The sequence below is a fragment of the Rhamphochromis longiceps genome, linkage group LG22 (assembly GCF_057381845.1).
Source record: "Rhamphochromis longiceps isolate RC_006_pf linkage group LG22, R_longiceps_female_GT1.1, whole genome shotgun sequence".
Lineage (NCBI taxonomy): Eukaryota > Metazoa > Chordata > Actinopteri > Cichliformes > Cichlidae > Rhamphochromis > Rhamphochromis longiceps.
The window spans coordinates 19421681-19438485 of record NC_140577.1 but is presented as its reverse complement, the minus strand read 5'-3'; the positions used below and the strand labels follow the sequence as shown (position 1 = coordinate 19438485).

At 38.5% G+C, this 16805-nt stretch overlaps 1 protein-coding gene across 1 annotated transcript in view; it reads right to left on the bottom strand.

The window, feature by feature from the left end:
• Positions 1-16805, bottom strand: part of gabbr2 (gamma-aminobutyric acid (GABA) B receptor, 2) — a 208791-nt gene that overhangs the window by 63676 nt on the left and 128310 nt on the right. Inside the window, exons 7-8 of the mRNA XM_085396781.1 lie at positions 14576-14818; positions 7959-8019 (exon numbers count right to left, since the gene is read on the bottom strand). Of these exons, the coding sequence (XP_085252907.1) occupies positions 7959-8019; positions 14576-14818 (304 nt within the window). The remainder of the gene's footprint in view (positions 1-7958; positions 8020-14575; positions 14819-16805) is intronic.

The window sequence follows — 16805 nt, the reverse complement described above, 5'->3', positions numbered from 1 at the left end:
TCACATTTGGAGAAAATGAGATAGAGGAACAAATAAAATTCACACATTAATCTGACATAGTGAATAACCCAGCTTTAAGCTCTATCGCTACACACAGTAATACAACCTCAAAGAGAGCTTTAAGCCCCAAGATTTTCCAAGGGCCATTAGTGATTTAACAAAATATCCATAACACTAAATTTTAAGACACTCAGCATGATTACCTACATTTAAAATTCTCAAACGGCAGCTTTCATTTTCACCCTAAAATGGCCAGAAAGTGATCTTATTGTTTTATATAGTTTTAATTCCTTGTGTATTATACGTCAGTGAAACCAGGAGTTTAACGGAAAGCAGATACTGTAGAATCCAGTCAGCAAACAAAGAAATAAAAACCTGACAAATGCAGCAAAAAGCATACTTCAAAGGGTAGTTACGTCTATCTCTTACTTATTTTAGAGCAAACAATAATTATATTTTTTTTTATTACACTATCAGGTTGCTGTAGTGTTTTCTGATTACATTCAGGGGATAGCAAACTGCAGTAACCCCACCCCATAAACACCATCAGCCTCTCCGGAGCTGTGCTCAAACAAAGCTATTTCAGAGTTTACAGTTTTTTCTTTTAGAAGCAACGATGAGTCTCTCAGGTGTAATACAGGAGGAAGCGTAACCTTGTCAGACAGACCTGGGTACTCACTCATAAAGATTACTCAGATTACACAAGGGGGACAGAGAGAGGGGACAGATTATCCAGATCTTTTTTTTTCTTTGTAAGTACTACAAACAACCCGCAATTTCTCGTGCTGCAGATGTCAAATCTCTCTGATCCTCGCTGCTATCACTCTTTTGCAGGCCCACTGAACTCTTCCGCAGCAATGCCCTTGAATGGAAAATGACAAACATCACCTACTGCAGCATCACAGGGCTCTTTTTTCTCTCTAAATGACCTCAAGTGACCTGAAGTTTTCCCATCAACCCATCAGCGATTGTTGAAAATGACTATTTGACAATTTTACAGTGCAGTAAATGTGCTTAGGCAATAAGATTTGCATTTCTCAACCCTCTCACAGTGACTCAGGGCCACTGACTAATTTCTCTTGACTGCGTCCTAAACAGCAGAAGGGACTATATATCAGCATTCCTCCTTTCAAAGGCTGCAATGCTATCACAGCATTCTGTCCCCAGAGGAATACGGATGGCTGCAGCAGGATGTTAAATTCAACCTGTCGCTCAGTCTGTGGCCTGACATTTAATTGTCTTTTGTTTGATTAGTCAACATAACACAATTGAAAAGTCAGTGAAAATGTCATTAAAATGTAGAAGTTCGATAATAATAAAAATGAAAATGAATATCAAAATTATTAACACCTGCATAGTTAATATTCTTTCATTTTTATGCTTTTTTCCCCATTACAGCCATATCATTACCGTCCATCTCCTGAGTATAATTGTTCTAATTACCTTGGAGTATGTTAGAATAACAAATTGTTACAATTTAACTTTGAAGAAATCCATAAGAAAGCACTTAAACTTAAACAGTCATCCAGCATTCAGTGTTACAGGTGTTCAAGGTGTCTCAAAAGCTGACGAGGACTCTTTTTATTACACAAAAAAGGCAATGGTTTAAAGTGGGACTACCAAGACACTTCAAGTTCCAGGAGACACCAGCTGGCAAAATCAGTTCAAATTCAGGGAGCAGGTTTTCATGGATGTGAAAGAAAGAAAAATTCTAGATGTTAGAAAACAAGAGATGAGTAGAAACTGAATCACTAAAGATTTGCAGGAGAACCTGCTGAAGGCGGTCTGTACAGACACTGCATTCATGACCAACAGTGCTCAAAAGAAAAACAAATAGCTTGTGTACTTGTGGTGTGAGATCTCTGGTATAAGAATGATATGGACCATAATAACAAGGGGATTATCTCTCCTAGGATTCTTTGAAATATGAGTTAAGAAGAATATAATTGCTTAAGAATAAGCAAGTTTATTATTTAGTGAGTTCATTTCTTAGTACAATACCAAGTATCAGTGCCAAAGATCAGTACCTAAATGTGCCTAAGAGTCCTCCCTTTAACTAGTAAATGCAGAAGCCCCGCCCACCTGAGGTTTAAACCTTCTGTTTGCAAAGAGCAGCCAATCTGAAGACAGCTGGTTTTAATGGAGAAGAGATAAAACAGCTTGTTTCAGACAATGAATGAACTGAGGGGTCGCACCTAGAAATAAATAAAGATTATTATGAACTGTGAATTATGTAAAGAAGTTCAACTAGAGTCCAAGAATCAATAACGAGCTGGCAATTAGCATTAAAGGTTTAAAGGCTGGACAAATTTAAAGCATTTTCGAGTCAGGGCCTCTCTGCTGGAATCTATTGCCTGAAGGTCCAAGATATAACTGGCATGATAACATGATTTTTTAAAAAGCCTTTCTGAAACTTACCCTTAAAAAATGTTCAGTTTAGCATTATGAAAAATACTTTCCCCCCCACTGATGCACCAGCATCATAATCACAGACGATCCTCATGCTGGTTTGAAAATTACAAAATGGAAATTGCCGGTACTCTTTTACTATAACTCTCTCTGCTGATTACCAAGGATCAGACCGCTTTTTATTAACACAGTCTGACCCATTTTTGTAGCAGTGTTTGTAAATGTAATCAAGGTTGTTTGGGCTTGTTTTTGTGTGGGCTTCACTTTAGACTGCCTTTAATCATGTTAACTGTATTTTTGTCATGTCTGATCTGTTAAATTCAAACAGAAAAAAATAGAAAATTCCTGATTCCTTCAAAACACTGGTGATACAGTAGTCTTAAGAGCTATTTTAGTTGAAAGTTATGCTAAAACACTATTACCTGGAGGTACGCTGACAGTAGCAGGTTGTTCTTATTCTAAATTCCCGCAAGACATGATGGAAAAGCAAGAAATTCAGAAATCCAAATGCATCCCCTTACACTGATATGATATGGTGGCTCTGTTGTGGGGGACATTTTCTGGTTTTGTTTAAATCCATTTGTCGCCAATTCAATACAAAGTTTTTCCAAGTGATCACTTTTATCCTGTAATGAAACATTTCTATCCTGGTTCGCTGTAAGGATGAATGTTTTGATCCAAAGCGCTGGAGAGGTCACTAAAAAGTGGGGTAAGAATGAATAAATGATGTGAATCATACTCTATGACCTCGCAGTCAGATCGAGATTTAAACACATGTGGGAGACTTTGGAGCAACATGTTAGACTTCACTTTTCAAACCACCAAATGAGGGAATATGTTTTGAAGAACAGTCCCTCTAGTATAGTGCAGAAAACTTACACACACATATATATATATATATATGTGTGACATTTTCTACAGAAAAAGAAAATAATGGTTCCTTATCTACCATGCATGTAAGTGTGTTGATTCAAAATCTGTACTCAGAAGTACAGCAACTGAGATCAAGACCTCTAGTAGAGAGGGATCTCTTATTCCCATGAGAGAGTGGGAATAAAAGCCGTCGAGGCCCCTGACTAAGAAAGCCTGACAGGGGAAAATGGAGGATCAGAGGAGAAAACAGATGATAGGGTCATGTTGGGGATTGCTCCCTTTTGAAATATTCAAGCTGGGGCTGTCCCTGCATGCCTGGTGTGACAAAAGGGTAACACAGTTACGAACCCTGACAAGTGAGGAAGAGGTGATTGGTGAAGGTTAAGAGGGGTGGAGGAAATACAGTATCATAAGACCAAGAGAAGATAGTGAGAGATGCGAATATAAGGAAATGACTTGATGGAGGAAAGCGGGAGAGACACGGAAAACAAGGTGAGGAACAAGGGTGATAGATAAACACAGAAGGGGTTAGGAATTCTGCATATCAGAAATTTTGAATATGCATAGAAATATGTTGCCAGTCCTGTATTTTTAATGTTGCTATTTGTCATTGTGGTTTGGGGTTTTACTGTACTGCTATGTTATTTAAACTCTTGCACAAGATATGAAGGATCATACCTACATTTATCTTCACCAAAGAAGCAAAAATGCAAATGAAAGAGACAAAAAAAGTTTCTCTTTTGGATGACAAAAGCATAATCACAGGCATAATACTATAATTCATTTTACCAGCCTTACTGGTACCATTAGAAAGGTTCCTTTTTGTGACCGAAAACAGATTTCACTTCCTAACAATCCAATTCATAACTACCGTTTTCATAAGAGAAAGTTACAGTTTATAACTCAGAAAACTTTGATCCTTAAATATTTTGTTTGTCGGCGGTCACCGCAGCGAGGATTACTCTCTTGAATTATGGAGCAGTAAGCAAACTGAACTGACTGCGATCTGCAATCTACTGACATTTAGTGGTGAGATTTTACACACTGTACCTTTAAAAGAAAGAAGACAAAAATTATACTGTGTGTACTTTTTTTTAGTAATGAGTTCACCTTGCTTCTTCACTCTCCCACCCACCAAAACACACACACACACACACACACACACACACACACACACACACACACACACACACACACACACACACACACACACACACACACACACACACTTTTTACATTGTAATTACACATTACTGTTAGGGGTATGGACTGTATTACAGAGGATCCTAATATTACTGGGAATCTGCTGTACAAGGAGGGTAAACACTCTCCTCATAAAAATGCAGCATCAATTGTTTCTCAACTCCAAATTCAGATAAATTACATCGTAAATGTTGGGGAAATTAGTTCATAAGTCACAGGCTGTATTATCATATACCACCACTGCTTTTTCAAGGGATATTTTTAACACTATTCGAGTTTTTTTCCAAGTAAGCTGTGATGCCCCAAATGGTTAGACGAATCTTCTGTTCATTTAAAAACACTTTCTTTGTGTTAGTTTTATTAGATGTATTTATTTAATTCTTATTTATAATTGTTTGATGATTTAAGTGAATTTTGCTGTGCTAAGTGAATTTATAGGTGTATAAAAGGCTGACTCCTAGTTACTATGATTTTGAATCAGTTTGATTCCTTGCATGCAGCTCCCAAAGCAGTGTGGTCAATATCACAAAAACTGCTTTGTTACTTTCAGACCCAATTAAACCCAGGTATAGGGCACTTGCACATAACACTTTCCTGCAGTTTTTCCTATAACATACTAGAGATGGACCGATCCGATATTACGTATCAGTATCAGTCCGATACTGATGTAAATTACTGGATCGGATATCGGCGAGAAATAAAAAAAATGTAATCCGATCCATTAAATATCAAAAAAGCACCTCACAAAACTTGCGACACGGCGTAACTGTGTGTATTTGTAGCCTCGCTACCAAACCAGCATTTCATCTCCGAGAAAGTTATCCCAGAGAGAAGTAAAGCAAGTGTGTAAGTTCATCTCTGAATGTTTGTAAAGCATTCCAGCGTTAAGCTTAACAACCGATACATGGAGCGACTGCCTCTCTCTCTCCCTCCCTCTCCTGCTGCTACTTCAAATGTTAAACTGATCAATGATCAGCTGATCGGCTTTTCTGTCGCGAGTCCGTCTCTCTTCTTTGTTTTTGGCCCACGTTGCACCAGAAAGAGGAAACCAGCGGCTGAACAACAGCAGCACGTTTAAGCTTGATAATCTGTTGTTAGAATTTATTTAATATTACTTTCTACACCAGGATCTTTTTCTACGTAGCTGACAGCTGGTAACTGTGCAGGGGGCGGCTCTAGAAAAGTTTAGCCAGGGGGGCCGATAAGGCATGAACGGGGAAAATGGGGCACAAAGACATACTTTTCTTTCTTATTCTCATTTAAAATGTCTAGCTTTTAATAAATAATTACCTGAATCTTACACCCAAAGTTTTAATCTGATGTAAAATGTATAGAAGTCCATTACTGTATATAGTAACTATTAAGTCTAATATATCCTAGTAAGCTATAGTACTTTTTCCTTTGGGAAGGTACCATCTGTGCAGTCTGCAATTCTGTTGAAGAAAGATGTTGAATCCATTTAATTATTCTTGAAAAATAATTTATTTCTGTGCATTTTTTTTCACACTGCATCAAATTAAAGTTGATTACGTCGATTAAGCTTCATGAGGTGGAGGGTGGGGGGTGGTTCCCTATTTTTTTTGCTGAGAGTTTGCAACCCTATTAGTTTGGTTGCTTAATATTTCTGCTAAGTACACTTTAAAATACCAGAATAGGGAGGATAGACTAGGTTTAAGTTTATTAGATTGATCAGTGTTGCTGAACTATGAAATATTTTGGGTGCAGTGTATTTTTTGCATACAGGTATAGCAGAATAGCTTTAGTGTTGTTGTTTATTTAAACTTTAGTATGAACTTATACAAAATGCAGCAAGATATTTAAAAAAAAACGTTTTATTGATTAAAAAACACACTATATCGGATTTATATCGGTATCGGCCGATATCCAAATTTATGATATCGGTATCGGACTTAAAAAAGTGGTATCATACCATCTCTATTACATACTAACTATACACTTTTTTAGGACAGCTGTCTGCGCTCAATCACCAACAAAGGCACACAAACCAGAAAGTGCATTCATATACTGCCTTTTATATTTCTTCAACTGTCAGGGATAGAAACACACACACACACACACACACACAAGGAGTGTGATGCAAACCGCCAGAGGGATCAAGCCCCTCTGCAGTCAGGAAGATAAGATGGTGAGGCAGAGAGGACTGAACAGCGCCATGCAGTGTGCTACATATAGTCTGGGAAGCCTGGGAGCTGGGGATCCCCTGCACCAAGATGCAATCTCTGGGTTATTCTCCCACTCAGCAGGCCCCATTGGCTCAAAACAACCTCAGGATGATGCCATATGAGGACAAAGACTACCGAGGCATGCTTCTCATATACATGTCCGTGCACAAATCCTATAATACCAGAGGAGTAAAGGCCATAGTTAAAGGTTTTGCAATTTATTGTTCATCTTATGTGTCTTATGTGACCACACAGATAGTCCTGTGGAAGCTTTCCACACCAGAAATACAAATGTTCTAAACAATTCATGCCTATTTTTGTGGAAAACAGTTCTTACAGCAATTTTTTCTCTCCAGAAAAATAATAGAAATATGTGAACAAAGCATCTAACTTCCAACGTGGAAATATTCTCAGCCTCTCTTTCTTCTGAATAGGTGTCTGCTGCAGCTATAGACAATGGTATGAACAATGGCAGCCTTTTAATTGGAACCAGATGGCTGTGATAATACAGCAAAACAACTTCAGTTCTTATTGAACAGAGATGTGAGTAATTCGCATTCAACAAATGATAGCAATATACTTCTAGAGTCTGGAGTCATGTTACGAATAAGTGTGGATGGCTACAGGAGGGTGTGACACAGGAAATGTAGTGAGCGTTAAATATAAATCAATTTGTTCTGTATTTTTCTCATATAACACATATTGTGTTGTGAAATTTTAAATGATTAAATACTTAATTGCTATGCTAGTAGCATTGAAATAAGGTTCTAAAAGTGTTTTCTTCTCTGTCACCAACACATCCATGCCTGTGGAGGGAATCGAGCGATGGAACCACAAAAGCAGCAAAAAGTGGGCCACTTGCACTTATTTAGTATTTATTTATTTATTGTCATTGTCAGAGAACAATGAAATTGCATTTGGGGCTTCCGTACAACCCGTATACCGAGCCACCCTCACTGCTTCACACCAAGAAGGCTACTTTTGTCAACATCCTGGTCAGCCTGGGCTCTTTTCTGTGTGGAGTTTGCAGGCTCTCGACCTGCTTGCATAAGTTTCCTCTAGTCGAAAAAATATACGTGCATTTCTAAATTGGCTGTATGAGTGGATGTGACAGTGTGTTTTTGTCTCTCGTTCTCCCTCTCTATGTGGCCCTGTGACAGGTCCCCTTTCCAAAGTGTACTCTTCCCTTTTGGCCTGTGTCAGCTATGATAGGCTCCACACACTCCAGGAGCCTAATTTATAGTAAAAAAACAAAACAAAAAAAGAGACAGGTGGTGATATCACACATACCTTGAAACTGGTTGAATTTTATTGTGCCCATTCTCTCTCCATTACGAAACATGACTTGGCCCTGGAAAAAAAAGGAAACACAAGAAGAAGAATATAACATCATTAATTTAACTCAAATCATTCCATAACCATTTTAAATTGTTAAAACATACTCCGCTGATGAAGATCTTGCAGCCTAAGGTATAAATTGAACTAAGCAGTAAAAAAAAGGGAAAAAAATAGAAGCTTACTTCAACTAAATTTATGCACAGTGCTTTCCTGATACTGGAGTGTTGACAGGAAAAGTCTCGGCTCCTGCACTCTGCATCTCATTTGATTAGAACTGGCCAAAATTGATCTGTTTATAGAAGTAAACAAAATTATCCTTCAGCCAATTCATTTACTAATATCTTTGGAACGAGATTGGGTCAGCACAGCAGAATGATTTAACTGTGTTTACTCACTTAGCAGTGGTGCAAATCTGAGCTCAGAGAGCAGTTTAAAAAACGATTCTTTAAGTGCATCTCATCTGTGGCTAAGAAAAAAAAAGCTGTTGTAGCTGTTCGTGACCGAAATGCATTTTTGTCAAGGTGTGCTTTTACTGGTCGAACAACCACCTGACAATAGCTAAAAATAACAATGGAAACTTTCTGATTTCATCTTCAAAGGAATAAAATAAGCAGTTTCAGGCCAGGGAGTGTCTGGCAAATTTAGACAGGATGGAGCAAAATTCAACTTTTGGCAGTATCATAAGACATATTCAAACCAATTGTGTCTTTGTGACTTCCACCTTATTTTCCCTTTTTTCTTCTTCTATATTCTTCTTCCCACTCCATCCTTTCTTTATCTCTGTCTCCCTCTTGATGCATCAACACTGTTCAATTAATTCAGCCCACCATCTGCTTACAGAGGTCCTTAATTACGCATTTAACTGGGTTTTATGATAGATAGATAGATAGATAGATAGATAGATAGATAGATAGATAGATAGATAGATAGATAGATAGATAGATAGATAGATAGATAGATAGATAGATAGATAGATAGATAGATAGATAGATAGATAGATAGATAGATAGATAGATAGATAGATAGATAGATAGATAGATAGATAGATTGATTGATTTAAAAAAGAGCTGAGGGGAATGTGGGGGACGGAAGCCTGAGCCAATTTTGCCTCAAAAAGATGGAAAGCTTTGAAGTAGCTGTGCAAGATCCCACCCCTCTGTTTGAATCCGAGTCTTTGTGTGGCATCTTTGATGTTTGCAGGAGTGTGTATGCACATCCATGCATGTCTATGTGTATGCACTTAAAATGATGCCACATCATGCCTATGTGCATGCATGTGCCCACCCGATAACGCATGCATGTCTGAGATACTCCTGGGACACCGTCTCCAGCGCTACTTTTACCTTGGCAATGTAAAACAGATCCTCTGCTAATTTTACACCACAGTGTCAATCTGACTTGTCAAGGCTAACAAGTTCCTTTTGTCACACACAGCACTTTTCTACAATATGCTACGCAATTATTTCTGAAGCCTAAGGAGGATCGTACAGCGTAATGCAGTTCAGCTCATTAGGCATTACACTGAGATAACTGTGGTGTGTAAACAGGGTCAGACAATGTGAGTTGAAAACAGGGGAACTTGACTTGAACCCATAATGACTCTAAGTGTATGCATCCAGGTTTCTAGAGTAGCTGCATGCTGCACATGCTCTCACTCAACATTAGCATAACCACCATAATTGCCCTTCATATCAGCAAAAGTGGAGCTATCACAAACCTCAGTGAAATGGTGTGTAGTTGTTTTTAACAGCCCCCAAGTTGTCGCCTCTAAAGTGTATGCAATGTCTCAAGAATATGCAGAGAATTCCAAATGTTTAGAGGAACAAAGACTTTGATCATCTTAATTGGTAATACAGTAAATGTCTGCGCTATAAAGACTGCATTATGAACTTATTGTTCGGGTCTTTCTACAACGTATCATGATAATATGAAGTTTTGGCAACCTCACTAGACTGTATTGACTCAGCCAGGTATTTTTAGGCTAGTACTGAAAGGAAATTCAGTGCTGTGCCACAGTGGTGGCTGATGGAGCAATCACTGTGTCCAGACATGTATGTGTGTGTGAAAAAAGTCTTTCTGAGGTGAGATGGTGGAGGCGGCCATGTATCACTTTGTCTGTTGAGGTGAGAATACTGTCAGTGACAGGAGTGCTGGGGTCAAATGAGATGTCAGTCTGTGTGCTGCAGGTGTAACATCCTGTGAGAATTCGAGGTTTGAGGTGGGAATGCACACACACACACACACACACACACACACACACACACACACACACACACACACACACATTAAAAGTGGCAAAACAAATACACGTAACCCCCCCGTGCTGTCTCTTCTGAGTATTTGTGTTTGAGGTGACTGTCAAGCCTCAAGCTGTGCTACTCACCATTACTAGGAAACACACTGATACCAACTCTATGACCACTGACCACATAAAAAAAGAGCAACAGACCTAAACCCACAGACATGTCAACCACCAATCACAATCTGCTGCGACTTCCCTCCCACATGAATTCCAGTGTCCATCATTCCTTGGTTCTTGCAGCTATCTGCACTCTATGCTCTGGAGGTCTCTCCCAGCTAATGTCAGCCGTCTTCTCCAAATCAATACTATGGAGCCTTCGATGATCACTCTCCTGCTGCTGCGGTTGACTCTGCTACTGATTCAGCAGAAGGACTGAGATCACGCACAGAACAGTTTAGTCCCTCGAGACGAGTGTGTACATACAGCGCAGAATCGTGACAGCAGGAAAAACACAAGGCTCAAGCCAGGTATTATCCTATAGGATCAAGCACACACGTGCATACATAGAATTTAAACAGGGAGAATTTGCCTTTTCACCAGTGCTTGCACATGGATTAATTCTTTTTGTAAACCTGGCACAAGTCACTGCAATTCACAACAAAATTGAGCGAGTTGTGTAACAGCTGCTTCCTTCTTAAATCAGAATTTGAAAATAACATAAAAAGAAGCATGCAGTGAAGAATTGCCTCCGTAAGTCGTTGTCATGTGTGGGTGGAGGTTTCTATACGCTACGTGTGTGCTGCATACAGGGCGCACTTTGATCTAATTTCATGTAATCCGTTAAAAGAAAAGCCATAATTGTTGACGGATGCGTTTAATTATTCTGCAAAGCCACTTTTTTTTTACGCTGTTTACTATATGCACAATATTCCCGCTCACAGTTGTAAACTTCCGGCGATTGTTGTTGGTATTATAAAATTAATTTCACCAGCAAAAGAAGCATCTATGTGCAAGGACATCAACAAAATGAGACCATGTAGATTAATTGTATCTACCCTCACAAAGATAGCTGCTAAATCGCTGCCTCGTAATGGCAAACTCGAACTCTCGGGGTCATAGGATTCACTGACAGAGTCAGACGTGATGGCTCGCTTAAGTCAAAAGTTATTAAATATTGAATATTTAAACAGTATGCTGAATTTAGATGTAATGTACAATAACTTTGTTCCTGTATTTCAATTCAAATTTGTCATCTTTTACTACTTTAAGAGGAAAAAAAACTCAGAAATTTGAATTCCTTTTACAATTTTCTCCTTTTATGTTTATCATTACATTTACTAAAGTAAAGAATGTAAAGTAGATGCTCCACAGGGAACAGGTACATGCAGGATCAATATAAATCGATATACATTTGAATGGGGAGATAGGGTTGCTAGTCTACTCAAACAGCATCAGGACCTCATCTTCGTTCGTGTGCTTGGAATAAAAAGAGAGTGAAATGTTACGTGGCCATTGATATTCCCGCTTTGCTTTGCTTCCCTGAGTCTCTCGGGAAAGCCTCAATGTCAGCCTGCTCCTGATCAGCAGGCCGGACTAGGTCTGCACTGAGAGAGATGAGAGCAGAGGGATGAGAAATAATAAATTGCATATAGTCCTACAACACACATACCCCCTGGGACATCAGTCACAAAGGAGCCTCACAATAATAAGGAGCCTGTGCTGAATTTCACTGAGGCTATTTTCTCTTCTTTTATTTCTTTCTTTAGCGTTCTCTCAGCAACTATACTGTCCTGTGAATCTTTAATCTGGACTTTATTGATGTTTATGAGCAAAATTACTAACTAATGCACCTCTGCAATTTCCAACATAGTCCATTCTTTTTTAATCCTCAGTTGCAGTTTAACCCAGTTATGAATATGATATAATAGGAGTAATGTGCTGCTGAGTGAGGCCCTGCATGCCTACCGGCTGTCTAGGCTGAGAGCAGTGTGGCATCCTCTAATAATTGAGTGGCCTTTACAAGGGAACAGGAGATATCCTGTAACAGCTCAATAGGAAGCAAGCGCGAGCACACTCACGCATCCGAGCACACACATACGGTATACACGCTGCTTGCAGCTAGCATAGCCACCAGGATCAATCCTGAATGCAGTGGAGTGTTTCTGCAGCACCAAATGACATCACTTTAGGAGAAACAAGGAGAACGATCATAGCAGTGTTGTATTACCTCTGTGCGCTGCTCTGACATTCCACACAGTTTATGCGCATGATAACTTCTACGTTTGGCTCAGTTTTCCAGTCACAGTTGAAGTTTTTAATACTATCAGAAAGAATAATATGATTTTATTGTGTAAGCCATCACATGCCAAACAGCCCATCTACTTATCTTCTACCTACTTCACAGGTATAACTTATAAGTATCAATATCGTAACACATTTTTAGAACATGAGCACAACAAAGTTATAAGAGGTCGGAAATATGAAGGAACCTAGTCAAATCTCAACCTAGTGAATCTGTGGCCAAACAGAGTGATGATCAGTGTCAATGGAAAATTGTATTTAGTAGTCAGTATAATCTTTTAGTGATATAAGTTTGCATATGGTAGAATACTGCATGTAGTTATTTGTATTAGGAAATATTCAACCATGTATACTTAGAGGCATATAATTAATTGTGTGTGATCACTAACAGGCTGCAGGCTTGGGGTGCACCCCAGGAATGCACCCCCACATCCTGGGAGCACGAGAGAGCTTGTACCTGGTTTTATTGTTTTATGGCAGGATTAACGTAGTTACGTTTGTTTTAGTCTAAGTGCTCTTTGTTTAGATGAACTGCAGGACTTCCTCACCGTGTTATCTAGGGTGAACCATCTAGGGTGAGGGGGAGGCTACCCTCTTCCTGACCAAGGATGTTTGACCCTTTGATCAGCAGTAACACACACACACACACACACACACACACACTGAAGTATAAATAAAGACCGGGGCAGTTTCTTAGTGCGAGTCTCAGTCTGGAGGCTGCCCTTGCTAGCAAGAAGTTCTGTGTGTTTCTCTTCTCTGAGTCTTTACTGAAGAAGTGTTTTAGAATATTTTCCCTAACAATCAGTCATTCCTATAACTGTTTTTTTATTGTAACATACAGTTGCTGTAATTAGTTTACTGTATTGTGTGACCATTAGAGGAAAGGTATTCGTTTCCTAATAATGCTTGCAGATGTAAATGCTCTATTTCTTAAAATAACAAATACACAGTAAATACAACACTCACTTTGATTAAATCACTCTGTCAAATGTAGCCATACATATACATATGTTTGTTATAAAGAAGTATCAGAGTCCACTGGCACTCTGGCAAGTTGAAGATGTGACATTGTAGAGTAGTGATTAAGGATTGAATCATAAAAGCCTAGAAATCGGCTGGTAAACAAAAGTCACGAGGAAAACATGTGTATTCCCTAACCGGTTGGTGAGTAGTGCTGAAGCACAGCTTTTAATTTGAAAGGGAACATTCTTTATTTCCAGTTTGTGTAGCACCTTTTCGAGATTTATCACCACTTAGCTTGTAGTCAGACAAGTTGGCATTTTCCATGCAAAGTATGGGTGACCATGACGATCTGCTGGCTACTAAAATAGTCAAAAGGAAGTTTCTGGTGCAGCACCCTCTTTGCACATGATTTCACCATCAAACTGCAGAAACCACTCACCAGCCTGTCAGGGAATACACATTTCTTTCCTTACGACCAGTTGATGTATCACATCAGATATGCCAAGCAATACGTATGTAGGTAATGTGAGAAACACCTATAAAGTGTAACTTTAATCAGAATCAGAATCAGTATTCTGATTCTGATTCTGATTAAAGTTACACTTTATGAAAGCAGTTTATCCATTTTGGTTCCTATTACTAATTTATTAATGCAAAAATGCAATTTTCACAAATTAATTCAATGTTTTGGAGGGTTTGCTGAGTGGGAAATATATCTTTAAGAATGTTATGTGAAAGTTACCAAAGCAACTGAGAAAAACTGAAAACTTTCAGAAACCTTTGGTCTTTTTTGGACTGGGATGTTGTCTGTACATGCACTTTATACATAAAAGTCTTTCTACTTGTCCACTGGTCTTAACCAGTATTAGGGAGAACTTTTTGCCTACACACAGTGCATTGAATTTCGGTGTCTTTCTGTTTGTCAGTTTGTCTGATGGTGCTAGCTTCACCATATGAAAGTGAGTCAAGTAAAAGATATCAATTTCACCTCTACACATGTCAGACTATCACTGCTATGTGCTATAGATTCACAAACTAAACAACAGCCCGCTTCCTAACTTACCGTAACACCAAAGAAGTTGGTTTCATTCATGACGTCCAGCACCATTTTTCCTACTTCACGGTCGTCCACGGTGAAGTTGTGGTACATGTTTTGCCGTTGTTTTATCCGCAGCAGTTCCATCACTCTCGTCAACGTTTTGGCAATGACCCAGATCCCATCGTAAGCGAAACCATGAAACTTGCTTGCCTCCACGCCTTTCTGCTGAAGTTCTCTGCTATACTCCCTCTCGTACTCCTTAGGGGTCTGGAAGGAGGGTAAGAGAGAGGACATTAAACAGAGAAAGTGTCCTTCTCCTAACTTTATAGGATTTTATTTCTTTTCTGTGGAAAAACACTGTTCTGTTAATTCAAACTCATTGGAACAGTTGTAGTGTGGCCCAAAGTAAATGATTCATTTGCCACAAATAACGATACAAAATTAATTGGAAATAAGAGCACTTTGGATCCCACGATTCATTTAGGCTAAGCTCTCTAGTTTAAAAACATGCATCAGGGATGTCTTTCTGAAATTAAGCGCTGTCTCCAAAGAGTCTTCAAAACACTATTACAGGACTACTTTAAAGTAGAGTTGCAACGATTTGTCAGCATAATCGATAACATCGACTATAAAAATTAAACGATGCGGAATTTTATTGTTAAGCGTCATATACTAATATTTGGGGTTTTTAAAATTTGTTTTTGTAACTGCAATAAACTACAGGAAGCTATGGGGGCAGTATCACTTATATCGTCGGCCAAAACTGCACTCAGTAGTGATGGGATTTCCGGCTCTTTTTATAGAACCGGCTCTTTTGTTTTGGCTCACTAAAAAGAACCGGATCTTCCGGCTCCGAACCGGCTCTTCAGGTTGTTTTGTTGCTTTAATTAATTTATTATTAACAATAATATACAATTATGCACAAAAGGAATTACTAATGTAAAAAAAAGTGGTTTTATTTATATATGTTCATATATAAATATATGTGGTGGCCCCTAGAGACAAAGCACATACAAACTCCAAAAAGCACGTACAAACTCCAAAACACATTCCTAGAGTTAACTGAACTTCCAAAACAGAGCTACCTAGATCACTTAAATTACACAATTGAAAGCATATGTGTATGGTTTGTGTATTTATACACAAGCACTCATATATATATATTCAAATAATTTAAAAAAAAAAAGTTCATTTACCTGTTACTACCAAATCAGGTCGTTGGTACTTGCTGGCTTGTGTAGCCACTAGGTAACAAAAGCTCAACACTGTGCCTAGCATCTTGGAGCACCTCTGTTGTGTTTTGTACATGTTTTGGAGTTTTTACGTGTTTTGAAGTTTGTACGTGCTTTGTCTCTAGGGGCCACCGTAAATATACTTTTATTTACCCACTCCACATAAAATGTAATGAATAAATCATATAATACAAAAACGAGCTATTCACATTTCAACTTTTAACTATTTAAATTTTCAGCTTTTTCCTTTTAAACAAATTTAAAGTGAAACAACACAAAACACTGCAAACCACAACACAATTAAATATGAATTACAATATGAAAACCAAAAGAAGATGCACATTCTCTGTCATATGGGCCTGCATGAATAAACTTTCTGAATCCTTTATCATCCACAACTAGATTACTATACCTTTCTAATGTGACGTTGTTCTCCCTGGCTCTCTTTCTCTCTCTCCCTCCTACTCTGTTCCTGCGCTACTGCGTGTGTAACTACCGCCCCTCCCCCTTCTGCCCAGCGCAAAGCACAAGGCTTGCATGCGGAGTGAAGCGGAAGAAGTGCGAGAGAGGGTTAGAGAAAGAAAAAAAACAACCCATGGCTTGGTGTTGTGCCAAAAAGTGATTGTCTGCCAAAAACTGATTTCCAGTGTTTCTGTGTATTTTTTATGTGTAATATCTTTACGTATGTTCGTAAATAGACTTCGGTGAACAGGGGATACAAAGGGGTTACATAAAGAATTAAAAAATTATCTGTTTTTTAAGTATCTTTACAACTTGTACTTACATTATAACCAATCCGGTCCTTTATCCCCACTTAAAATATTTTTACAGAACTATTGTAATATTTGCTGCCATTTCTGCTGTCCTGTTGGGCAACTTACTCTTACAAAATACATTTTTAATGTTAATGAGATTTTTTTTTACTGCATAAATAAAGGTTATATAAAAGTCGCTGCCAAAAACTGATTGCGGCTTGTATCTTGCTACACGAATGTTGTTTGTGGCTCAAGATGACTTTATGT